Source organism: Hemitrygon akajei, chromosome 7 (genome assembly GCF_048418815.1).
Source record: "Hemitrygon akajei chromosome 7, sHemAka1.3, whole genome shotgun sequence".
NCBI lineage: Eukaryota > Metazoa > Chordata > Chondrichthyes > Myliobatiformes > Dasyatidae > Hemitrygon > Hemitrygon akajei.
The window spans coordinates 80,892,442-80,918,726 of NC_133130.1; the positions used below are offsets into that span (position 1 = coordinate 80,892,442).

The window sequence follows — 26,285 nt, forward strand, 5'->3', positions numbered from 1 at the left end:
TGTGGACGCCTATCGTTTTTACGCGAAACTGGCATTTTCAAAATCATCAAGTCTAGTGTGGATGTAGCCTAAGAACAGGTTGCCTTTTTTCAATATGGAAGCCTGGTTGACATTTTATCATAAAAAGTGTACCTTTAGCAATTTGTGTTCTATTCTTATTGCATTTATGTGTTAACCTAGATTCCTGGTCTGATACTTTAATGCACAATCTTTTAAATAAGCGGAGAAAAAAAAACTACAAGAAAATTTCATACACCAAATTATGCATTTCCTAGATTTTGTAATAGGCATCCGTTAGTCTCGAGAGACCATGGATTGGCGCCTTGGAAAGTTTCCAGGGCGCAGGCCCAGGCAGGGTTGTATGGGAGACCAGCAGTTGCCCATGCTGCAAGTCTCCCCTCTCCACACCACCGATGTTCTCCAAGGGAAGGGCAAGGGCTGATACAGCGTGGCACCGGTGTCGTCGCAGAGCAATGTGTGGTTAAGTCTCTTGCTCAAGGACACAACACGCTGCCTCAGCTGATGCTCGAACTAGCAACCTTCATATCACTAGACCAACTCCTTAACCACTTGGCCACACGCCAATAGATTTTGTAATATTACCTCAATTATTAACAGATTATTTAATATCAAGTACATTCTTTCCTCAACCTGAACTTCATTAGGCATAGCCATATATACTGAGCATTAAATTTAGGGATGCAATAAGAAGTTACAAATAGAGATACCATTTGTATTAATTACAACTATAGTGCCAAGATACCACCTAAGTGGAAGCCTGTTTAAAAGAAATCAAATATCCCAAAGTTTAAGGTAGTCTGATGGAAGAAAAACATCCCATGCCTTATGTTTTAACACAATAATACTGATTTGTTAATTTTATGAAGAAAGGAAAAAGAAACACAAGTTTCTGAACATTAAATTCACTTCAGTTTATTTTCTACACCATCCATCTACAGTTATTTTGATAGAGAGGATAAGGAGAAGCTTTCAATAAGTCAAGTTATACCATCATAACCTATATTCCATTTTATAAACTGGGTCACCAAAATTTGGGCCTGTAGAAGTTTCTTCTGGCTCAAAGATTAAGTTTGGAACACTAATAATACAAATAAAATGTACTATAATTTCAATATCAGAAACTGGTATATATTGGAGGGAATTGGAAGTTCTAGGTTCTGAATTGAAAAGATCTGCTTTTTCTGTTGTCCATGTACAGAAACATGGGAAGAATGTAGTAAGGATATTATGGATACAAGTCTGAATCACGTGACTTCAGACAGAACTTAGGCTTGTGCTATTCAAAGATCACCTAGCTAGTTCTTTATTTTTACTTACAAGGTAAGTACCAGGAAAAACAGCTCAAATATCATCAGCAGCTGAATCTGTGCTGCCTGAAAGCCCTGTGGTGCTGTTAGATCTGATTTAAAAAGTGGTCACATCTATCGCAGACCATGAGAAAAGGCTTAAAATATGAGGTAGTTCTACAGGGATGCCCCATCAATATCAATTATTTAATCAAAATGTGCTTGTCCATTAGAATAATTGCAGTAACATGTTACTATCTCCCTGTATACCTTAAAAGCACCACACACCACATCAAACATTTACTTTGGTCTTTGCTCTCTCACTGGCTTTCAAACAGACGCCAGAAACCACTGTAGCTCTCTTACATTAATATAACCAGTACAAAAAACTAATCAGTTACTCTTATGGAACTGGCAAATATTTAACAAAATAAAAATCAATAGAGTAGAATAGAATCCATCTATAAAATATACTCAAATAATTTTACCTAAAATTGTTTCACAAATCTCTTCTCACTAAGAAATTAATAATTCTCATTTACGTTTTGATGCGCAGTTCCACACACCATAAAATGCCACAAATGAATCACAATTGTCCATGACAAGAAAAAATATAAATTTCCATAGTCACTTACAGCAAAATCAAGGTTTTAATTTATCTAATTGATAAATTGTATGGAATAAGGTAATTTGCCATTTTAAAAAGTCACCACACACTTTTGGACAGGTTGTGTTACTTGATTGTACCATTGTACTAGTAAATTATGGGAATCTGGGTGTCAAGTAAATAAAACAAGAAAAAAAATCACAACTTGTACATCATGGATATGTAGCATCTGTAAGATAACACAAAATCTAATTTCATGAAACTTAACAATAATTGAATATCATACGACACTATTTTCTCACAAGTTTGCACAGAGTTAGCATTAGCATGTCATCTAAAACTTTGACAAACTTCTGTAGATGTGCAGTGCAAAGTATCCAGACTGACTGCATCATGACTTGGTATGGAAACACCAATGCCCAAGAATGGTAAAGTCTACAGAAAGTAGTGGATAGAGCCCAGTCCATCAAAGGAAAGGCTCTCTCCATCTGTAATTAGATCTTCAGGCAAACAAACCTAGGCACAGAGTAAACTCAAGACTCGAACGTAGAAAGTAATGCCGAGGATTCAATCGAAGAACAGAGGAGTAACAAATTACTCAGAGCGTACTTACTCAAAAGAGCTACAATACACAGAATGTTAGTGCACCTGGAACACAAATTCTGGACTCAGCGATGAACGCCAGTTGTGATGAACTTAAGTAGTGCACACAGCAAGGGAACTCCGTGTGTATCAGAAATCAAAACTCAGTAAACTAATAGCAGGATACACGTAGAATTCGCATTCAAAAGACAAGCATCATGAAAAACACAAGGAAAACATAATGACTACACTAGGCACGTAACAATTCTAGTTAAGACAAATCAATGATGTTCAGGTGCGTCGGAGCGCCAAGGCCCGACGCATTCCAGCACCCAACACTGGTCTAAAGAGTACATGACACCACCATTGAGCACAACTACATGGCACGCTGCCACCGGAAAGCAGCATCCATCATCAAAGACCCTTCACCATCCAAGCCAAGCTCTCTTTTCGATCTCACACACCAGGTTCAGGAACAGTTATTCCCCTTAAAACATCAGGCTCCTGAATCAGTGTAGATAACTTCATTACCTAAACACTGAACTAATTCCACAGCCTATGGACTCACTTTCAAGGACTCTATAACTCGTCTTCTCAGTATTATTTATTATTATTATTGTTGTATTTTTATTTTTTCTCAACTCAAGTTGGTAAAACCTGGGGTACAGCCATAGTCAGGTACACCCATTTCTCAATTGCTAGGAACAATTGGACTATTCTAGTGATGTTTAATATTGCGGCTTTCTGGAGATGTACATAAATATTGCTGTGTAGATCTAATTGTTTAAATGCTATTGTGTAGTGACTTTGGGATGCTATCAGTTGTAAACAATGTATACCTTGAACAATTCCCTCTTTCAATTCAACAATTTCTGGTGTTTTTCACTTCTTGATTTCTTTACGTTATGTGTGTTTGGAATGACTATATTGATTAAGTTGTTCTTCCTTGTTTATCCTGTAATATAATCCTGTTATTATAGATTGCCCTATCTGTAATAATGGATCAGTCGCTATATAATTTGTAAGACTCTGATTCTAACTATTATTATTTTTTTGGTATTGTCTTCTTTTGCATGTTGGTTGTTTGCCAGTCTTTGTGTGTAGTTTTTCAATGTTCTATTGTATTAGTTTGGTCTGCTGTGAATCCTGCAAGAAAATGAATCTCAGAGTAGTATATGGTAATACATACGTACTTTGAGAATAAATTTACTTTGAACTTCCTTCTTTGAAGACATCGCACCTTTTGTATCATTGAAACACCAACAGATAAACATCAAATAATTTAAGAACAGGTGCAGACAATTTTCATAGTTACCAAGGACAGGAAAGCAACGGTACACCAATGGATTAACCAGTGTTAACAATCTCAGGAAAAGGAAATCACAATACATGTATAGCATGGGCTGCCAAAGACTTCTCTCAGGATAGAAAACTTGATGATTTCCACCTCTGCAATGCTGTATTGTGGAAGGAATCAGTCATGTCTGAACAGATAGAATAGTTGGAGAGTGGACCACACATGCCAATTTATGATAGGCAGTAAATGTGTGTGTGTGTGCTTGTGCGGATGTATGTATGCGGATTGAACACATCACAAAATTTCATTTAGCAAAGAGACTTAAATATTTCAACGGATTTGTTTTCTAATTTTCTAATCCTCAAAGGAAACAATTTTTTAAAATATAAAACACCAACCATATTCAAGTACTGGCCAAAATAAAGGTGTTTGAACTGCTTTGCAAGTTTTTCTTTATTTTATGTAGAGATACAACTCGGAACAGGCCGCTCTGATCTAATGAGCCTCACCACGCAGCAACCCATCTATTTAACACTAGCTTAATCACAGGATGATTTACAATGACGAATTAACCTGCTAACTGGTACATCTTTGGAATGTAGGAGGAAACCCACACACTCACAGGAAGGACGTGCAAACTTCTTAATGAGTATGCCAGAATTGAACTCTGACCCCCAACGCCCTGAGCTGTAATAACACTTCCCTAACTGCTATGCCACTATTACACAAACTGAATTTAAATTACATAACAGGAGTGTTTATAGACTAAATACATTTAAGCTGCATAAGATATGAAAGCAATTATTTTAAAGGAAGCACGGTAAAAGAAATTCGAAGTAAAGACCCATGTAGGAAGTGAGGGAGGGATAGAGCCAGAGGTTTAGGGAGGGAGAAGGGAGCCAGAGAGGTTTATAGACAAATGCCAAAGCTTAGTGTTAAAGCAGCTGAAGGCACTGCTGCTATCCGTACAGTAATGCAATTCCAGAATATGAAAGAATTGGTGAAATGTGAAGAGTATTTGGACTGCCATGCCTGCCTGCCTTTTTGTCAGCTACGTGAAACAGTCTATATTCCAAGCCTACACTGGTAATCAGCCACTTTTCCTATGCTACATCAATGACTGCAATGGTGCTACTTCCTGCATCCATGCTGAACTCGTCGACTTCATCCACTTTGTCTTCAACTTCCACCCCACCCTGCCTCAAATTTACCTGGTCCATTTCCGACACCACCCTCCCCTTTCTCAATCTCTCTGTCTCTATCTCTGGAGACAGCTTATTTACTGATGTCAATTACAGACCCATGGGCTTCACAGCTACCTCCCACCTTGTTACTTGTAAAAGCACCATCCCCTTCTCTCAATTCCTCCATCTCCATCACATCTGCCCTCAAGATGAGGCTTTTCATTCCAGAATAAAGATGTCCTCCTTCTTCAAAGATAAAGGCTTCCCTTCCTCCACCATCAATGCTACCCTCACGCATGTCTGCACTCATCCCATTCACCCGTCACCACACCAGAGATAGGATTCCTCTTGTACTCACCTACCACCACACTAGCCTCTACATCCAGCACATAATTCTCTGTAACCTCCACCTTCTCCAACAGGATCCCACCAACAAGCACATCTTTCCCTCCAGCCCACTTTCTGCTTTCCACAGGTATTGCTCCCTACACAACTCCCTTCTCACTTCATCCCTCCTCACTGATCTCCATCCTCATACTTATCATTGCAAGTGGAACAAGTACCACACCTGCCCCTACACCTCCTTCTTCACTACCATTCAGGGCCCCAAACAGTCCTTCCAGCTGAGGTGACACTTCAAGTGAGTCTGCTGAGATGATCTACTGTATTCAGTGCTCCTGGTGTGGCCTCCTGTGAGACCTAACGTAGACTGGGAGACCGTTTCATGGAGCACCTACTCTCCAGCTGCCAAAAAAAGTGGGATCTCCTGGTAGCCACCCATTTCAATTCTACGTCCTATTCCCACATCAGTCCTTAGACTCCTCTACAGCCTCGATGAGGCCACACTCAAGTTGGAGGAGTAACACTTTATATTCTGTCTGGGTAGCCTCGAAGCTGATGGCATGAATACTGATTTCTCCAACTTCCACTAATTGCCCCCCTTCTCCTTCACCATTCCCCATTTGTTTCCCTCTCTGACCTTATCTCCTTGCCTGCCCATCACTTCCCCAGTGCTCCTCCCCCTTCCCTTTCTTCCATTCTCTTCTACCCTGTCCTATCAGAATCCCCCTTCTCCAGTCCTTTATCTCTTTACTTCACTTCTCCCCCCTTCCAGCTTCACCTATTACTTTGTACTTCTTCCTCCCCTCCCCCTTCCCATCTTCTCACTCTAACTTCTCATCTTTTTTTCCAGTCATGATGAAGGGCTTGGACCAAAGTATCAAATGTTTGCTCTTCTCCATAGTTACTGCCTGGCCTGCTGAGTTCCCCCAACATTTTGTGTGTGTTGTTGCCAATCCAGTTGTTATTCAAAACAGCAACTTACCACCACTACCTCAGAAACCATTAGGTTTGGGCTACAAAATCTGGCCTTGCCTGTGTAGCCCCTGAAATCAACTAAACAAATTCAATTCTCGGGCTCTATTTATTTGTACACCCGGATAACATTCCCAAGAACTATCAAACTTAAGACATACATTCAGTCACTTAATAAAATGGCCACTGAGTGTATGTTTATGATCTGCTACTCCAGCTCATCCACCTCAAGGATTGACGTATGTTCAAAGTTGCTTTTCTGCACACCACAGTTACACAGTTAGTTAAGTTACTACCGCCTGCCCGTCAGCTTCAACCAGTCTGGCCATTCTACCCTCACCTTTCTCATTAACAAGGTGTTTTCACCCATGCCACTGCCACCAACTGGAAGTTTCTTTGTTTTCGAACCATTCTCTGTAAACTCTAGACTGTTGTGTATCAGGAGGTCCATAGTGTCTGAGGCACTCAATCCACCCAGTCTAGTATCAACAATCATTCCACAGTCAAAGTTACTTAGATCACATTTCTTTCTGATTCTGATGTTTGGTTTGAATAACTATTGAACCTCTTGACCACATCTGCGTGCATTGAGTTGATGCCGCATGATTGGCTGATTAAATATCTGCATTAACAGGCAGGTGTACAGGTGTACCTAACAAAGTGGCCACTCACTGTCAGTGTCTCTTAATGAATATTGAGCAAGCAGTATAACAGATCAGAAGCATGGTGGAGTAAATAGAACTAGCGGTGAAGAAGAATTGGGTTAGATTAGCATATGTGTGGCATCATACAAATAAGAGTACACATTGCACTAGCATAGTAATTCATCACATATTAGTCAATTTAGAATAAATTATCTTTAAAAGATTATATCAATTGTCATGACCAAGACTACTTACTTTTAGGGTTTTTTTCCCATGAAGTCCAAGGCATAAAAAAGAAAGACTTCCATTTAAGGCACACATTGCGATATTACAATACATACCAAAGTGCTTCAAAGTCACTTAAGTTCTTGACATGGTCACTATTGTAACAGGATACTGCCAAGTTGTAAAGAAATGGCAACATGGTAACTAATTATCTGTTTTAATGATATTGAATAAGGGAAATATATTAGTTGAGATTCCTTTTATTTTGAAATAATGGTACTGGGCCTTTTATGCCCTCCTGAGAGAATGATGGAACCTAGGTTTAATATCTCATCCAACACTATAGCAGTCTTTCAAAATTGTAATGAAATAACAGTCAAGAATTTTGAGATCAACTCTCTTGAGTATGAGTTTTACCAAAATCCCTCCAACACAGAGACTGAAGTATTGTAAACTGAGCAATGGTCAACAATCAGAATCACAGAGCATAGTGAGGGAACAATGTACCAAGCATTAATTAGATAGATTGTCCCACTATTTCCAACTGACATCTCTTAGAGATTAAAAACTAATACTGAATTCAAGATGAAAAAGAAATACTGACTGCAAAACTCAGACATTCAGATTCCACAGGAGAAATTGCTGCCAAAAAGTTTTTTCAAAGCAATAAATTTCACTACAAAATCAGCACATCTAAACTGGGAATTGCTGATTAAACTGCCTTTACAGATAAGACTGTCTTCATCACCTAGGATGTTATCTGAGAGGACAAGTCCCATGCCCTTTTAATGAGCTATTAGAATTTTGTTCGAATGAAAGTGCATACTTTAAAAAGCTGGCTATCTTTGGGTGTATTCACATAAAATAAATCTATGGAGCTACAACAGACAGAAACACAAAGTAACCACTCTTGGTTCCAATAGACTGCAGAAAGAAGTATGACAGAGGAAAATGAATTGACCATTTAAGCCCTTTTAACCTCTTACATCATTAAATTGTTTTAGCTGATCACCATTTTCCCATATTACATTTAGAAAAAAATGATACAGCTCTGACAAATCTTTTTCTCCTATTTTACTTCTGCATTTCATTAACTCTGCCTTCTCTTCTGTAAGTTCTGTCTCCTGTCCTGTCAAACAACATTGTAAGTCAAAAAAACTGAATTATATATCCTCCCACCCCACCCTTTAGGCCATTCATCAAGTGCTGAAGCTTGTTGGATCCTTTAAAGGAATCTTACAGTGGCATGCCCCAGAACAAAATATGGATCAGCCTATCAAACATCTCACATTTAACCTGCTTCTTCCTAAAAGAAGATTTCTCTTTCAATTTGGTGGACTCAGATTTGTGCTTTTGATTTACGATTTGGCAATAGCTTAATTTCAACAGAAATTTTACTTTCATTAATGAACACATTAATACAGATTCTATTTTACCTTTGATGTAAACCGGACTATTGGGTGTGAGTTCTTTCTTTGGTTTAGTTTGTGTATTTCCACGTTTTCTTGCTTCAAGATATTGCTTGATCCTTAAATCAATATTTTCCTTTAAAAGTGCACTTATCTCCTGTAGAGAAAATAATTAGGTACAATTATACCTTAAAATTAGCATCCAAAATATTATACCCAATACAAGCCCTGAAAAAAACATTGAAATTTGTAGTTAACATAAGTACATAAGAAATAGGAGCAGGAGTAGGCCATCCGGCCCATTGAGCCTGCCCTGCCATTCAATAAGATCATGGCTGATCTGTCCATAAACTCAGCTCCATCTACCTACCTTTCCCTATTACCCTTAATTCCGCTACTATGTAAAAATCTATCTATCTGTATCTTAAACATATTTAGTGAAGAAGCCTCAACTGCTTCCCTGGGCAGTGGTGAATTTCACAGATTCACCACTCTCTGGGAAAAACAGTTTCTCCTCATCTCCAAGCAACACACACAAAATGCTGGTGGAACGCAGCAGGCCAGGCAGCATCGATAGGAAGAAGTACAGTCGACGTTTCAGGCCGAGACCCTTCGTCATGACATCTCCATCCTAAATCTTCTCAACTGAATCTTGAGGCAATGTCCCCTAGTTCTAGTCTCACCTACCAATGGAAACAACTTTCCTACTTCTATCTTATCTATCTCTTTCGAAATTTTGTATGTTTCTATAAGATCCCCTCTCATTCGTCTGAATTCCAGAGAGTATAGTCCCAGGTAACTTAATATCTCCTCACAGGTTAACCCTTTCATGTCTGGAATCAACCTAGTGAACCTCCTCTGCATTGCCTCCAAAGCCAGTAAATCCTTTAAGTATGGAGACCAGAAATGCACATAGTACTCCAGGTGCGACTTCACCAGTACCCTGTATAGCTGCAGCATGACCTCCCTGCTCTTGAATTCAATCCCTCTAGCTATGAAGGCCAACATTCCATTTGCCTTCTTAATAATCTGTCGTATCTGCAAGCCAACTTTTCTGCGATTCATGCACAAAATTTTTACTCCAAATGTCAAATGTTCAGTTCATAAAACTCACAGCTGAATAGCAAAATAATAGGTTTGATTTTCTTGCATCATAATATTAGAAAGGACAGTACAACAGAAATCGTGATGTATTTATTGATCACCATGCTGAATCATCATCAAATACACAATGCTCCTGGCCTGTCAATGATTAAAACTGCTAAACATTTCAATACACATGATTAATATTGTACTTCACTTGTTTCATTTTGATCTTCCCAAATCGTACACAATCTGCTTCAGAATGTGTTGGAGAATGTCCAGATGAATGGTACAGTTGCCTTAAACTTGCTACTGGGCTTCATTTATTGCCTTTCATAGCAATGGGTTTAGGACTGGGAACCCCAGAGTCTAAAACAGTCAGTTACAGTCTCCACATATCAGGTTTGATTTTGCAGTTCAAGCAGTTTCTTAAATATCTTCATAACTAAAATAAATAATACATTTGAAGTCATTAGGGAATAAAACATGGAACAGGAAAATACCAAGTCAGAAAATGCACTTACACTTTTATAAAAATTTTGCAAAAGGTTGGGTACATTATTGTACATATGTCAAAGTACTGCTTAAGTGGGCAGCATCCGAATATTATCATTGTCTTATATGACATGAAATCAGTTGTTTAGAGGTGGCAGTACAGTGTAAAGATGTAAAATTAATATAAATTATGATCAGAAACCTCAAAGATGGGCATCAGCAGAATGTAACATTGAGTAATACAATTCTTCAAGGAACACCTGTACAGAGTATTGCCTAAAAACAGAAAAGCATGTTGTTCTGAAATGTACTGTCATTAAGCACTCTCAGAACAAGCTTGTTTTAAGAATATCATTTGCCACTCATATCTGATTACAGGGCTGAAATCCCCATGAGTAGGCTTCCTTCCTGCTCTTATTCTGGCTCTGGTCTTGACCTAACATTCCCAAGACCCCTTTCTAAAACTCAGCTGAGACCCCAACCACCATCCAACCCTCCCTACTCTAAACAAGGTTCTGATCCTGGTTAGGAAACTACCTTTTTTTATTTCCTTGCTATATCATATTTACCTAGTTATGTTCTTGCTACTAAGTCCTAGCAGAGACTCAAAAACTTACCTGGGTACCTTAATTATGCATCCTCCCACTCAATTCCCAATAACCACATTCTTTCATTATCTACAAAACAAACTAGATGTTCTGAAGTCATTAAAGTTGTTGCATAACTTCAAGTTCCTTGTTTCAACAAAACACACAATATGTTGGAACTCAGCAGTTCAGGCATCATCTATGGAGGGCAATAAACTATCGATGTTTTGGACAGAGACCCTCATCAGGATTGGAATGCAAGGGTGTGGAAGCCAGAATAAGAAGGTCGGGGGGGGGGGGGGGGGGGGAGAAGGGCAGGAGTACAAGCAGGCAGGTGATACGTGAAGGTGGGAGAGATGGGGAGGGGAGGTAAAATGAGAAACAGTGAGGGGGAAGGTGGAAAAAGTAAAGGCTAAAGAAGAGTATTGTCACCAGTTTTGGGACCCATATCTCAGAAAGGATATGTCGTCATTGGAGAGAGTCCAGCGGGGGTTCACGAGGTTGATTCTGGGAAGGAAGGGGGTTAGGAAACAAGGAACATTTTGCAGCTTTGGGCCCGTACTCACTGGAATTTAGAAGAATGCGTGGGGATTTCATTGAAACTTACCGAATGTTGAAAGGACTAGATAGATTGGATGTGGAGAGGATGTTTCCTCAGGTGGGGGTTTCCAGAACGAGAGGGCACAGCCTCAAAATTCAGGGGTGAACTTGAGGTAAGGAGGATTTTTTTTTTCAGCCAGAGAGTAGTGAATCTGTGGAATGTTCTGCCACAGACTGCGGTTGAGGCCAAGTCTGTGGGTATATTTAAGGTAGAATTTGATCGCTTCCTGGTCACTCTGGGCATAAAAGAATATGGTGAGAAGACAGGTGTATGGGGTTGAATGGGATCCGGGATCAGCCATGATGGAATAGCAGAGCAGACTCAATGGGCTGAATGGCCTAATTCTGCTCCTACGTCTTATGGTCTAAGAGCAAATATAATCAAAGAGGACAGTGGATCTTGGAAGAAAGGGAAGGGAGGAACCATAGAGAGATGATCGGCAGGTGAGGAGAAGATAAGGGGTGAGGGGGAACCAGAAAAGGAATGGAAAAAGAGAGAAGGAGGGAGGAAAAATTAAGGGACGCTAGAGAAATCAATGTTCATGTCACCAGGTTGGAGGCTACAGATAGAATACGAGGTGTTGTTCCTTCAACCTGAGTTTGACCTCATTGTGGCAATACTGTCAGGCAGCCATGAACAGACATGTCAGAATAGGAATGAGAAGTCGAATAGAAATGGGTAGCCGTGGGAGATGAAGGTGCTCAACAAAGTAGTATCCCAATCCCTGTCAGGTCTCACACTGGATACAACAGATGATCCCAAAAGACTTGCATGTGAAATGTTGCTTCACCTTGAAGGGCTTTCTGAGGCCCTGAATGGGGGAGTTCTTTGTTTTATTTTTTTCATTAACTTTTACACATAATTCGGAACAAGAAGGCAGCGGGTGAACACCTAAGGATTTCCAGCGGGAAGTCATTTTGAGTTCTCAGGGGAAGAGAGAGGCCAGACTGAGCAGGCGCGTGACGTCAGTCAGTTGAGCGCGAATAGTTTAAAAAGAAGGCAGCCATATCCAGCGGGCAGCAGAGTGATAGGGCTTTGGCTCCATGGGCTTCGGAGATAACAGGACGAGGTGAGGCAGTTGTTGATTGCAAAAGGAGGTAGTATGTGTGTGAGGCCAGTTTTCTGTGGTCGGTGTCAAATGTGGGTGGTCCTGGAGTCTCCCAGCGACCTGGATGGCCACATCTGCACCTGGTGCATCGAGATGCAACTCCTAAGTGACCGTGTTAGGGAACTGCAGCTGCAGCTCGATGACCTTCGTCTAGTCAGGGAGAGTGAGGAGGTGATAGAGAGGAATTACAGACAGGTGGTCACTCCAGGGCCACAGGGGACAGAGAAATGGGTCAGTCAGGAGAGGGAAGGGGAAGAGTCAGGTACTAGAGAGTACCCCTGTGGCTGTACCCCTTGACAATAAGTACTCCTGTTTGAATACTGTTGGGGGGGACAGCCTACCTGGGGGAAGCGACAGTGGCCGTGCCTCTGGCACAGTCAATCCCTGTGGCTCAGAGGGGTAGGGAAAGGAAGAGGAAGGCAGTAGTGATAGGGGACTCTATAGTCAGGGGTTCAGACAGGTGATTCTGTGGACACAGGAAAGAAACTCGGATGGTAGTTTGCCTCCCGGGTGCCAGGGTCCAGGATGTTTCTGATATCGTCCAAGATATCCTGCGGTGGGAGGGAGAACAGCCAGAGGTTGTGGTACATATTGGTACCAATGACATAGGTAGGAAAAGGGAAGAGGTCCTGAAAGAAGACTACGGGGAGTTAGGAAGGAAGTTGAAAAGCAGGACCTCAAAGGTAGTAATCTCGGGATTTCTGCCTGTGCCATGCGACAGTGAGAATAGTAATAGAATGAGGTGGATGATAAACGCGTGGCTGAGGGATTGGAGCGGGGGCAGGGATTCAGATTTCTGGATCATTGGGACCTCTTTTGGGGCGGGTGTGACCTGTACAAAAAGGATGGGTTGCACTTGGGTCCCAGGGGACCAATATCCTGGCGGGCAGGTTTGATAGAACTGATGGGGAGGGTTTAAACTATTGGCAGGGAGGTGGGAATCAGAATGTGAGTGCAAAGATTAAGGTAGAAGGACAAGGGCATGATGCTAAGAGTTCTGAGTTGATGAGGAAGGTCAGACAGGGGACAGTACATGATTGTAGCCAGTTAAGGGGCTTGAAATGTGTCTATTTCAATGCTAGGAGTATTAGGAACAAGGAGGATGAACTTAGAGCATGGATTAGTACGTGGAACTACAATGTTGTGGCCGTTACTGAAACTTGATTGGAGGAAGGGCAGGATTGGATGATGCAGGTCCCGGGGTTCGGGTGTTTTAAAAGGAATAGGATGGGAGGTAGAAAAGGAGGGGGGAAGTGGCATCGCTGGTCAGGGATAGTATCACGGCTATAGAAGGGGAGGACGCTGCAGAAGGAGTGTCCACGGAGTCAATCTGGGTGGAAGTTAGAAATAAGAAGGGATCAATCACTGTGCTGAGAGTAGTCTATAGGCCCCCAAATAGCCCTCGGGACACCGAGGAGCAGATAAGCAGGCTTATTTTAGAATGGAGCAGGAAATACAGGGTAGTAGTTATGGGTGATTTCAACTTCCCTCATATTGACTGGCACCTTCTGAGTGCAAGGGGGATAGATGGGGCTGAATTTGTCAGGTGTGTTCAAGAAGGATTCCTGACACAGTATGTGGACTGGCCAACGGTAGGAGAGGCTATACTGGATCTCGTTCTGGGTAATGAACCTGGTCATGTGTCAGACCTCTTGGTGGGGGAGCATTTTGGTGAGAGTGACCACAACTCCCTTAGCTTCAGCATAGCTATGGAAAGGGATAAAATCCGACGAAATGGTAAAGTGCTTAACTGGGGAAGGGCTAACTTTGAAGGGATGAGGCAGGAACTAGCGAGAGTAAATTGGAAACAGATGTCCAAAGGGGAAAGCACAGAAGTAATGTGGGAGAAGTTTAGGGACCTCTTGAGCTGGGTTCAGGATAGGTTTGTCCCACAGAGGCAAGGAAAAAATGGTAGGAAAAGGGAACCGTGGCTGACAAAACACGTGAGGCAACTCGTCAAGAGGAAAAAGGAAGCATATGTTAGATATAAGAAGCAGGAAGTAGGAGGGGCTCATGAGAAATATAGGGTAGCCAGGAAGGAGCTAAAGGAAAGGACTTAGGACAGCTCAAAGGGGGCATAAGAAGACCTTGGCATGTAGGATTAAGGAGAACCCCAAGGTGTTCTATGCGTATGTGAAGAATAGGAGGATGACGAGAACAAAGGTTGGACCGCTAAAGGATAAAGAGGGCAACATGTGCCTGGAAGCAGAGGAGGTTGGGGAGGTCCTAAATGAATACTTTGCTTCAGTATTCACAAGTGAAAAGGATCTTGATCAGGATGAGGTTGAAGTAGAGCGGGCCTGTGTGCTGGACAATGTGGAGATTAAGGAAGAAGTAGTGCTGAATCTTCTTAAAAACATTAAGATTGATAAATCCCCAGGGCCAGATATAATACACCCCAGGTTGTTGTGGGAATTGAGAGAAGACATCGCAGGAGCATTAGCTATGATCTTTGAATCCTCTTTGGCTGCAGGGGAAGTGCTGGAGGACTGGAGAATGGCAAATGTGTTCCCTTGTTTAAAAAAGGTAATAGGGAGAAACCTGGGAACTATAGACCGGTGAGTCTTACGTCGGTGGTATGCAAACTACTGGAAAGGATTCTTAAGGACAGGGTCTACGAGCATTTGGAGAAGTACAGTCTACTCATGGATAGTCAACATGGCTTTGTGAAGGGAAGATCGTGCCTCACGAGCCTGATTGAGTTTTTTGAAGAGGTAACAAAAGAAATTGATGAGGGTAGGGCAGTGGATGTGGTCTACAAGGACTTTAGAAAAGCAATTGACAAGGTCCTTCATGAGAGACTCATCCAGAAAGTCATGAGGCATGGGAGAAGTGGAACCTTGGCTGTTTGGATAAAAAATTGGCTTAAAGAAAGAAAGCTGAGGGTAGTTGTGGAAGGGAAGTATTCTGCCTGGAGGTCGGTGACTAGTGGAGTGCCGCAGAGATCTGTCCTGGGACCCCTGCTATTTGTGATTTTTATAAATGACCTGGATGTAGAGGCGGAAGGATGGGTGAGTAAGTTTGCGGATGACACGAAGATTAGAGGAGTTGTGGATGGAGCTGTAGGTTGTCGAAGGTTACAAGAGGATATAGACAGGCTTCAGAATTGGGCAGAAAAATGGCAGATGGAATTCAATCCGGACAAGTGTGAGTTGATGCATTTTGGAAGGACAAACCAGAAGACTGAGTACAGGATTAATGGTCAGTTACTTAAGAGTGTGGATGAACAAAGGGACCTTGGGGTTCAAATCCATACATCCCTCAAGGTTGCTGCACAGGTTGATAGGGTAGTTAAGAAGGCCTATGGGATGCTAGGCTTCATTAACAGGGGGATTGAGTTCAAGAGTAGAGAGGTCATGTTGCAACTCTACAAATCTCTGGTGAGACCACACTTAGAGTATTTTCAATTCTGGTCACCTTATTATAGGAAGGATGTGGAAGCTATGGAGAGGGTGCAGAGGAGATTTACCAAGATGTTGCCTGGTTTGGAGAACAAGTCATATGAAGCAAGATTAGCAGAGCTGGGATTTTTCTCTTTGGAGCATAGAAGAATGAGAGGGGACTTGATAGAGGTCTACAAGATTATGAGAGGCATAAATAGGGTGGATAGTCAGTACCTGTTTCCCAGGGCACCAATAGCAAACACCAGAGGGCATATGTACAAATTTAAGGGAGGGAACTTTAGGGGAGACATCAGGGGTGTTGTTTTTTTTTTGTTTTTTTACACAGAGGGTTGTGAGTGCCTGGAATGACTTGCCAGGGATGGTGGTGGAAGTTAAAACATTAGGGCTATTTAAGAGCCTCTTGGACAGGCACATGGATGAAAGAAAAATGGAGGGTTATGGGGTAGTGTGGGTTTAGTACTTTTTTTTAAGGATTGTATGGGTCGGCACAACATGGAGGGCTGAAGGGTCTGTACTGTGCTGTAGTGTTCTATGGTTCTATAACTTCAAAAAACTTTTAAAAAATCAATTATAGCATATAATATTACCTGCAAAAGTCCAGTCAATCAATTGCTATAATTTCAATTTTTTTTCTATAAAAGCGGATGCTGTTTTCTAAACTCTATACCTTGTATTTGCAAACTAATTTGTACTATTGTCATAACTTGCTTCTTTGCCTTCAAAATTTGATCACACTTTCTTCTTCTACAACAGGGCCTCAGCAGTGCCTGAGCAGTGCCTGAATTTTAGTGTGTTCATTTTCAATGACTTTTTACAACACACGTTCCCAGTATCATTCTTATTTGCACATTTTGTCTTCTTTTGCATATTGCTGTTTGTCAATCTTTATGTACAGCTTCTATTAAAACTTTACAGTATTTCTTTTTTCCCTGTAAATGCTTGCAAGAAAATGAATCGCAAGGTAGTATATGGTAACTGTAGTGTTCTTGCTCAGGTGTAAGAGAACGCTGAACTAAACACCGAGGTAAACCGTAGTCAATGAAAACAGGATCGCAGTAAGATTAACCATTTACTGTTCACTCTTCCACATTAACGTATGGTGAAAACTGTTGATAAAACAATACAAGATTTGTACTGTATTTGTTTCCTTCTTGATATCACATTTACATCGTAAATACTTGCAAAAGTAAACTACAACAACTACATTACGTTAAAATGCAGCATACAGTCGGAATCTACCTACGCCATTGACTGCTTTAAATACATTTCAACACAAACTATCCGCAACTCTTTAACTAACGAAAACATAAACCTTATCAACCGTCATTACTATTAACGGAATCAGCGTTAACATTTTAATTCAACATATCGATTATCTCATGAACTTACGGCGTTGCTTCACTATGTTTCTAATGCGTAGAGAGACAACTTTTCTTGCGCCGATCTTGCACATGTGAGCCCCCCCTTCCCGTTTCTCTAAACTGGTATTTTCCCACAAGACGCAGCGAAACCGGATGTGACGTCATCGCATGCCGTGATATATCACAGACAACGAATTTACTTTAAACAATCCTAACTTTAACTAGAAAATGTTAACAAACGAATTACTAAGTGAAAATATTATAAACTAAACGAATGCCATAAAGGCAACACACTCCCCGCTTGACCTTCGTAAGGTCACAATGAACATAATACAAACTTCAGTCTCTAGATCAGTCCTTAGGCAGAAGTAGAATGACTTCTGTAACTGGCCTTTGGTAAATTTTCACATCACCTTGGTCGGTAGTTTTCAACTCAACCTTCCTGACATGTCCATCCCTACTAGGGAATGTGGCAGTGATTCTGGCCATTGGCCAGCTGTTGCGGGCGATTTGCTTGTCCCTGAGCAGGACTAAATCTCCAACTTGAAGATTCCTGCAGGGTTCTGTCCACTTTTGTCTGTGTTGCAACAAAGGTAGATATTCCTGTCTCCAACGAGACCAGAACCGATTTGCCAGAGCCTGGACCTGTCTCCATTGCTTTGTGTACAAATCCTTATCAGAGAAGTCCCCTGGTGGAGGGGGGGCTCCTGCCTTCTGCGTAAGGAGCATTGATGGCGAGAGTATGAACGGTTTTTCGGGTCAGAAGACACAGGTAGGAGTGGTCCTGCATTTATAATGGCTGTGACCTCTGCCATTAGTGTGCACAGTACCTCGTGGGTCAATTGGGTGCGCTGCTGCAGAAACATTGAATCAAGAATTCTTCTGGCGATACCAATCATCTGCTCCCATGCGCCTCCCATGTGAGAGGCGTGTGGTGTGTTGAACTCCCAGTTGCATCCCTGCTGACTGAGGTACTTTTACACCATTTTGTCCATCCCCAGCTCCTTTGATGCTCCAACAAAGTTCGTGCCGCAATCAGACCTTAACTGTTTTGCAGGGCCTCTTAGCGCAAAGAAGCGCCTGAGAGCGTTAGTGCAGCTGGATGCATCCAAAGATTCGATGACCTCAATGTGTACCGCTCTTGAACTCATGCAGCTAAACATAATGGCCCACCGCTTGCTCTCTGCTTGTCCTCCTCTGGTACGTCTCGTAGTGATAGTCCAGGGAACAAATACGTCGAGCCCCACATATGTAAAAGGAGGACAGGCTTCGAGGCGTTCTGGTGGGAGGTCCGCCATACGTTGAACTTCCAACTTGCCTCGCAGTTTCCTGCAGGTTACACATTTATAAAGTACTGAATTGATCAGTGTTTTACCTCCCAAGATCCACAGTCCCACTGCCTGTATTGCTCCTTCCGTCAGGTGACGGCCCTGATGTTTTACCTGTTCATGGTGATGGCGAGTGAGCAGTAAGGACACATGGCTGTCTTTGGGCAGGATTACTGGACTCCTTTCTGCAGCTGGAAGTTGGGAGTGGATTAACCGGCCTCCAATGCAGATGATATCGTTCTTCAGGATCGGGCTGAATTTCCTCAAAGGGCTGTCCTTTGGTATTGGTTTATTAACTTGGAGAGCTGAAAACTCCCCTGCAAAAGCCGCTCTTTGAGTTGCTTTAAAGATGACGTCCTTTGCCTGGGCCAATTCGTCCACAGTGCGAGGTGAGTTACATTTGTGCCATCCCCTACTTTTACTGTTTCCAGATGAACGTTTGTGTGATCTGGCCATGTGAATGAGGAACGCAAGTCCTCTCACTAAAGAATGCAAAGTGGAGAACCGTTGAAGGCGTTCATTAATACGTATCGATTCTTCGAGGTAGGTGGCTCCTGTTTGTATTTGCGGCCGAATTTCCGAGTCTCTTTCGGGTTCGATCAGCTCAAATGTCTCGCTCATTTGAGTCTCTTCCGTTGGTGGCTGATACAGAAAAGGGGGTCCGGTGAACCAGGATGTCTGAGCCAGGCAGGATGCAGGTAAGGATCTCGATGCATGGTCTGCAAGGTTATCCTTGGTACGTACATAATACCATTGTTCGGGCTTTGAAGACAGGCGGATACGTTGAACTCTATTATGAACATACACGTAGAAGCGTTTTGATTCGTTATAAATATAACCAAGTACTACTTTGCTATCCGTGTAGAACTTGACATCGTCGAACTCTAGGTCTAGCTCGTCCTGGATAAGCTCTGCCATTTCCACAGCCAGGACAGCTGCGCACAGTTCAAGCCTTGGAATTGTCGGCTCAGACTGGGGAGTGAGCTTCGCCTTACCAGTTACAAATCCTACTTCGACTTGACCATCCTTCCTGACCACTTTCAAGTAAGCCACAGCCCGGATGGCCTTGGTAGACGCATCCGAAAAAACACACAATTCTGTGTGCGCTGCCTCGGTGGGTGAGGTTGCAGTGTACCTACGTCGGATATGAAGCTGTTTTAGATCTTGAAGTGAATCTCTCCAAGCCTCCCACTTGCTTAGCTTGTCTTCCGGTAGGGTGGTATCCCAGTCAGAAAGCTCAGAGGTAAGTTCTCTGAGAAGGACTCTTCCTTGGATTGTAACTGGTGCCGGTAGACCCAAGGGATCGAAAACACTGTTGACAGTGGAGAGAACTCCACGGCGGGTAAATGGCTTGATCACGGTTGGCACGGAGAATGTGAATGAGTCAGTCGTAATCTCCCAGAGGAGACCCAAGCTCCTTTGTGTGGGTATGGTTTCTCCATCCAGATCTAGGTCTTTGATTGCCGGAGCACAGTCATCGTGTGGAAAGGCCTCCATTACTGCCTGACAGTTTGATGCAAACTTGTGCAAGCGGAGGTTTGACTCAGCAAGTGAGGCTTGTGTACGTCGGAGCAAATCGATTGCTTCTTCTTCTTTCTGTAGTGATAGCAAGCCGTCATCGACATAGAAGTGCCTTTCTACAAACTTAATGGTGTCGTCGCTGTGCTCCTGTGCGCCCTCTCTGATGGCCACGGCAGGTGATGGACTATTGCCGAAAACGTGGACTTTCATCCGGTACTCGATGACTTCCTTGTTAATGTCATTGTCCTTGTACCATAAGAAACGGAGGAAATCGCGATAGTCCTCCTGTACTAAGAAGCAATGGAACATCTGCTGGATGTCCGCTAAGATTGCGACCTTCTCCTTCCGGAAGCGCAGCAGGACCCCGAGAAGGGTATTGCTTAGGTCCGGGCCTGTAAGGAGCACGTCATTAAGGGAGATACCAGCGCACTGAGCACTGGAGTCAAAGCCCACCCTGATCTGATTGGGCTTTTGTGGGTGATAAACCCCAAATGTTGGGAGGTACCAGCACTCCCCGCCTTCCCTCAGTGGCGGTGCTACTTCAGCATGTCCGTTAGCGAAGATCTTCTCCATAAATGCTACTATTGTTGCTGCATCTCAGGTTTCCTTTTCAAGGTTTTTTGCAAGGACATGAACCGCTTGACTGCCTGCTCTTTGTTGTTTGGCAAGCACTGGCGTGGTTCTCTGAAAGGTAGTGGGGCGACCCAATTATTTGCTTCATCTCTGAAGACCTTGGTGTCCATTATTTCTAAGAAAATGACATCTTGAGCTGTTGGAGCAAGTTTATTATCATGCTCAGTTTGAGCGAAGACTGACTGACCCAGCGTCTTGTCGGTTACTTTACATTTGTTAAAGCCTTGTCGTGCTTCCTTGATACACATGAAACTTGTGCAGGGTTGAAAAATTGAATGGCGGCCACTCTCTAGCACATTGGTCTTGAGTGTGTTAACTGTCGGTTTGTGTATGTTGCCAAGACACACCTCTCCTATCACCACCCAGCACAGATCCAGGTGTTGCGCAAAGGGGGCGTCATGTGGTCCGTTGACCTGCTGCCTAACCTTGTGTACCCGGAGAACATCTCTTCCTAATAGCAGGAGTATTTCTGCTTTTGGATCCAGTTCTGGGATGTGTTTGGCGATGTGGTGGAGATGTGGCTGGTGTAGCACTGCACTTGGTGTCGGGATCTCAGTGCGGTTATTCAAAATTTCATTGCACTCTAAGAGTGGAGGGAGACAGATGACGACTTTACCATCCAGGGACTCGAGCTGGTAGCCTTCTGCCTTCCTTCCATAAGTTTCCACGCTGCCTGAGCAAGTTCTAAGGTAGTATGGGAACTGATTACTCTCAATGTGGAACAAGTTAAAGAACTCTGGACTGACTAGTGAGCGATTGCTCTGATCGTCCAGAATTACATAGGCTTTGATGGCCTTGTCTTTGGCTCCCTTAGGGTACACCTTAGTGAGGCAGATCTTTGAACAAGAATGGCTTGACTGAGCTTGACCGTAAACTTCTGTACAGCTCGAGCTGACAACAGTTGTCCTGGAGTGAGCCTCTCCCTCCCCGCCATCCTGTTGTGGGGGTGAAGGAGCGTTGTCGGTTTGCGGTAACGGGCCGGGATGCATGGCCGCATCGTGTTAGTGCTATTACATTCCGGGCACTTCACGGTGATCGGACACTCTCTAGCGAGGTGAGAGGTAGAGGAACAGCATTTAAAACATATTCTTTTCTCCTTGAGAAGGGCCATCCTCTCTTCAAGGGGTTTTTCCCTAAACGTTCTGCATTTTTTGAGGGGGTGGGGTTTGTTATGCAATGGACAATTCTTGCTAGGGTCGTTGTTAGTGGTAAAGGCTTCAGTCTTAAGCACTGAGACGGGTTTATTAATGTTGAAATTATTTGAAGAGGATTTATCTGGCTTGGTGTAAATTGTACTGCTTCCTGGACCCATGAGGCTAGGGTCGTTTCGCTTCTTTGCCTCCTTGCACACAAACCTAGTGAAATACTCAAAGGGAGGAAATCGACCATTGTGGTCTTCCTTGTACTCCGAGGCAACAGACACCCACCTGTCCTGCAACCCAAATGGAAGTTTGACCACGATTTGTCTAATCCCGTGTGGAGTATCTAGGTATACTAGACCAGTTGAGTAGCCATCTTCTTTGGCGCCTTGAATCTCCATGAGTAAATCTCTGAGCTCTCTTAACTTAGTGTGGTCCTTGGCTGACACCTTAGGAAAATTTTCCAGACGTCGGTATAGCGCCGCTTCAATAATTTCGGGGGCCGCATAGCCCTCCCGAAGTCTCTCCCATGCTTTGCGTAAGGCTAGCTTGGGGTTGTTGATGTACACTGAGCATATGCGTCTCACCTGTTCGCATGATTCTTTTCCTAGCCATTTCGCCATAAGATCCAACTCTTGGGTTGCTCTGAGCTGGACTCCGTCGATAGCGTTGGTGAATGTGGAGTACCATGCACGGTAATTTTCAGGTTTATCGTTGAACTGGTATAGTCCTGAAGTGACGAGATCCCGTCGTGCTAAATACCGTGCCATGGGTTCAACTGCAAGTGGCATGCGGGCTGGGGAAATATGTCGGCGGGTATACGACTGAGGGCGTACATCTGTTATGGAATTTGCTGTTCTGAATTCGTTCTTTGCCTCTCTTCTCACCAAATCTGGTAAGTTTGGTATCGAGAAGTACTTGTCATGAGCCCTTTCATTCTTGAATTCATCGCGGAGTTGCAAGGGTAAATTGTCTTCCTCGGATGGATGTGATGCAATCGGGCCTCTCTGAGACTCCTCATGATATGGGACGTTATCAAATAAGTATGGGGAGGAAGAACGAATCTTCCAGTCTATTTGAGAATGGACATAGTCGCTTGTGCGTTCCAATCTAATCTTTTCTGAAGTAGATTTTACGTCAACCAGATCATGCATTTCTTCAGCATCTTCTATGAACTCTGCTTCCACCCTGGCAGCTTCTGCTTCTCGTTCTAGCGTCAGCACTTCTAACTCTGACGCTATCCTTGCCCTTTCCAACTGGTTTTTGGCTTTTCTGGCAGCCTTTTCCATTTCTCTGGCAGCCGCTTCCTTCTGGTTTTCGGCTTCTCTGGCAGCCGCTTCCTTCTGGGTTTTCGGCTTCTCTGGCAGCCGCTTTCATTTTCAATTTTGCTTCTTGTTTGGCGTAGAGCGCTCACACCTTGGTGGATTCTGCTTTAGCTCTTGCATGGACGGCTTTACTTGATGATGCCCTACTGTCCCTGTCGCTGGATGGCAACGACTTGATGCTGGATCGAGTTGTCATTGTAGCACTTGAAACACCTGATAATGCCGCCTTTTCACTGTAGTGTTCTCACTCAGGTGTAAGAGAACGCTGAACTAAACACCAAGGTAAACCGTCGTCAATGAAAACAGGACCGCAGTAAGATTAACCGTTTACTGTTCACTCTTCCACATTAACGTATGGTGAAAACTGTTGATAAAACAATACAAGATTTGTACAGTATTTGTTTCCTTCTTGATATCACATTTACATCGTAAATACTTGCAAAAGTAAACTACAACAACTACATTACGTTAAAATGCAGCATACAGTCGGAATCTACCTACGCCATTGACTGCTTTAAATACACTTCAACACAAACTATCCGCAACTCTTTAACTAACGAAAACATAAACCTTATCAACCGTCATTACTATTAACGGAATCAGCGTTAACATTTTAATTCAACATATCGATTATCTCATGAACTTACGGCGTTGCTTCACTATGTTTCTAATGCGTAGAGAGACAACTTTTCTTGCGCTGATCTTGCACATGTGAGCCCCCTCCTTCCCGTTTCTCCAAACCGGTATTTTCCCACAAGACGCGGCGAAACCGGATGTGACGTCATTGCATGCCGCGATATATCACAGACAACGAATTTACTTTAAACAATCCGAACTTTAACTAGAAAATGCTAACAAACGAATTACTAAGCGAAAATATTATAAACTAAACGAATGCCATAAAGGCAACACAGTAACATATACATTATTTGATAATAAATTCACTTTGAACTTGAAAACGTACTGAACCATGCATACAAAATGCTGGTAGAACACAGCAGGCCAGGCAGCATCTATAGGGAGAAGCGCTGTCGACGTTTCGGGCCGAGACCCTTTGTCAGGACTAACCGAAAGGAAAGATAGTAAGAGATTTAAAAGTAGTGGGAGGCCTGATCTCCATCTCCCTTTGGTGCTTCCCCCCCACCCTTTCTTTCTCCTGAGGCCTCCCGTCCCATGATCCTTTCCCTTCTCCAGCTCTGTATCACTTTCGCCAATCACCTTTCCAGCTCTTAGCTTCATCCCACCCCCTCCGGTCTTCTCCTATCATTTCGCATTTCCCCCTCCCCCCACTACTTTCAAATCTCTTACTATCTTTCCTTTCGGTTAGTCCTGACGAAGGGTCTCGGCCCGAAACGTCGACAGCGCTTCTCCCTATAGATGCTGCCTGGCCTGCTGTGTTCTACCAGCATTTTGTGTGTGTTGTTGTTTGAATTTCCAGCATCTGCAGATTTCCTCGTGTTTGAACCATGCATTTTGTGATGCTATACAATGCTTATTGTTAAGCACCGAGGAACCGCTGAAGGAAGTTAGTTGCCCAAATCTCTTTCGCTCTGTGTAACCATGATCATTTTATTATATTGACTACTCTACAGGCAGTGCTCCTTTTAACTTTGTTGCTATTTACGCTAAACTACAAACATGCCATCAAACACTTTCTCTTTCTTTCCCCTACTGGCATTGAAATGCCTTGGAATGTCAAACCCCAATCAACTCCCCAGCCTCCACCACTTCCAATACATTCTTTCCCAGGCACACAACTTCCCTCTGTCATTTACAATCTACAGATGTTCAAACATTTACTTAATAAAACCCAATTATGTTTTCTAGATTACGTCTTATCTTGGTTTCTAGTCTTTGGCAACATCTTGCAAAGTGGAACATGGTCCCTTCTATAGATTTCTCAGTCCAGCAACAATCTTGGGACAAGGGAGGGGCTATCTGTGATTCTGGAATGGACATAACTTTGAAATAGCACCAAGAGAAAAAAATGATATGAAAACAAAATTTAAAAACAGTTTATCCATACACTTCAGAAGTACCTGCTAGTTTCAGGCAATGTTGTGTTAAAACTTTCTTGAGTGGGGAATTGGACAATTATCAACCAACAAATGACACTGGAATAGGTTTTAATATAACTTGAAAATAAACTTCTTGCAATTTAGTTTTGGCATATAAGTTTTTGTATTTAAATTACAACAGACATTTTTTTCTAGGATTGTTAAAGTTCTAATGGGAAAGCAAAGGAAGTTAATTTGAAATTAAAAGTCAAATAACTTCAATTTATAAAGTTCATATTTATCATGACAATACAATTCACATACAATAAAAAAAGTACAATCTCCGTCAAAACATTAGTGAAGTGAGAAGTGAGTAAACAGTCTTCCAGTTAGTTAAGTTTGTCTAATTTACATTAGGATTAACTAAATATTACAGAGCCTCACCCTTAAGCACGCACTGGACATTTTATTAACTGGAAAGGATAAACCACAATTACTCATGTTTAACAGGCATTTGTTGGATTTGTAAAGCTTTACTCCTTTGTTTCTGGTTTATTCTGCAAAGAAGACCAAATGCTGACTCTTGGCTCTATCGAGGAGATGGTCGCATGGCTCATGTCGACATAGTCAACAAAGAGAGTGATGGCAATACAAGAAATACTGTTTATCTTTCCATTTGCTTCTCTTTTACTTTTCTGCCCCAAACTATCAGTACTTGTGGGTACCAGTTTAATTTACCCTGAGGTGCATAGATAGTACTGGTGCACTATGCAGAAAACACAACACTCTCACAAAAGACAAGAGAGTGCTAACTCATTCAAACTCACGAGGCAAAACTATATAGGCAATACTCTACATGACAAGATCTTCAAAAAACAGTAGGTGAACGTACACATTCAGAGATTAATCTCTGCGGTTGTACAACAAACAGGTTCACTTTTCAGGTCTAGAGTTTCCCTTTGTGGCAATGTCATGAAATCCTTCTGATTACTAGTCAAACACAGAGCTTCTCAAAACCAGTAACACAGTCTCTCCTAATCTGAGGCTCGAGTCACATCTTGACACTGTTCTTTTCGGCTCTGGGATCAATAAAGAATTGACAGATCTTGTGAGCAATTTTGGGCCCCATATTTA

At 42.6% G+C, this 26,285-nt stretch overlaps 1 protein-coding gene across 2 annotated transcripts in view; it reads right to left on the reverse strand.

The window, feature by feature from the left end:
• Positions 1-26,285, reverse strand: part of slx4ip (SLX4 interacting protein) — a 142,922-nt gene that overhangs the window by 55,966 nt on the left and 60,671 nt on the right. For both annotated transcript variants that reach the window (XM_073051286.1, XM_073051287.1), the window contains one exon: positions 8,597-8,726. In XM_073051286.1, coding sequence (XP_072907387.1) covers positions 8,597-8,726 — 130 coding nt within the window. The remainder of the gene's footprint in view (positions 1-8,596; positions 8,727-26,285) is intronic.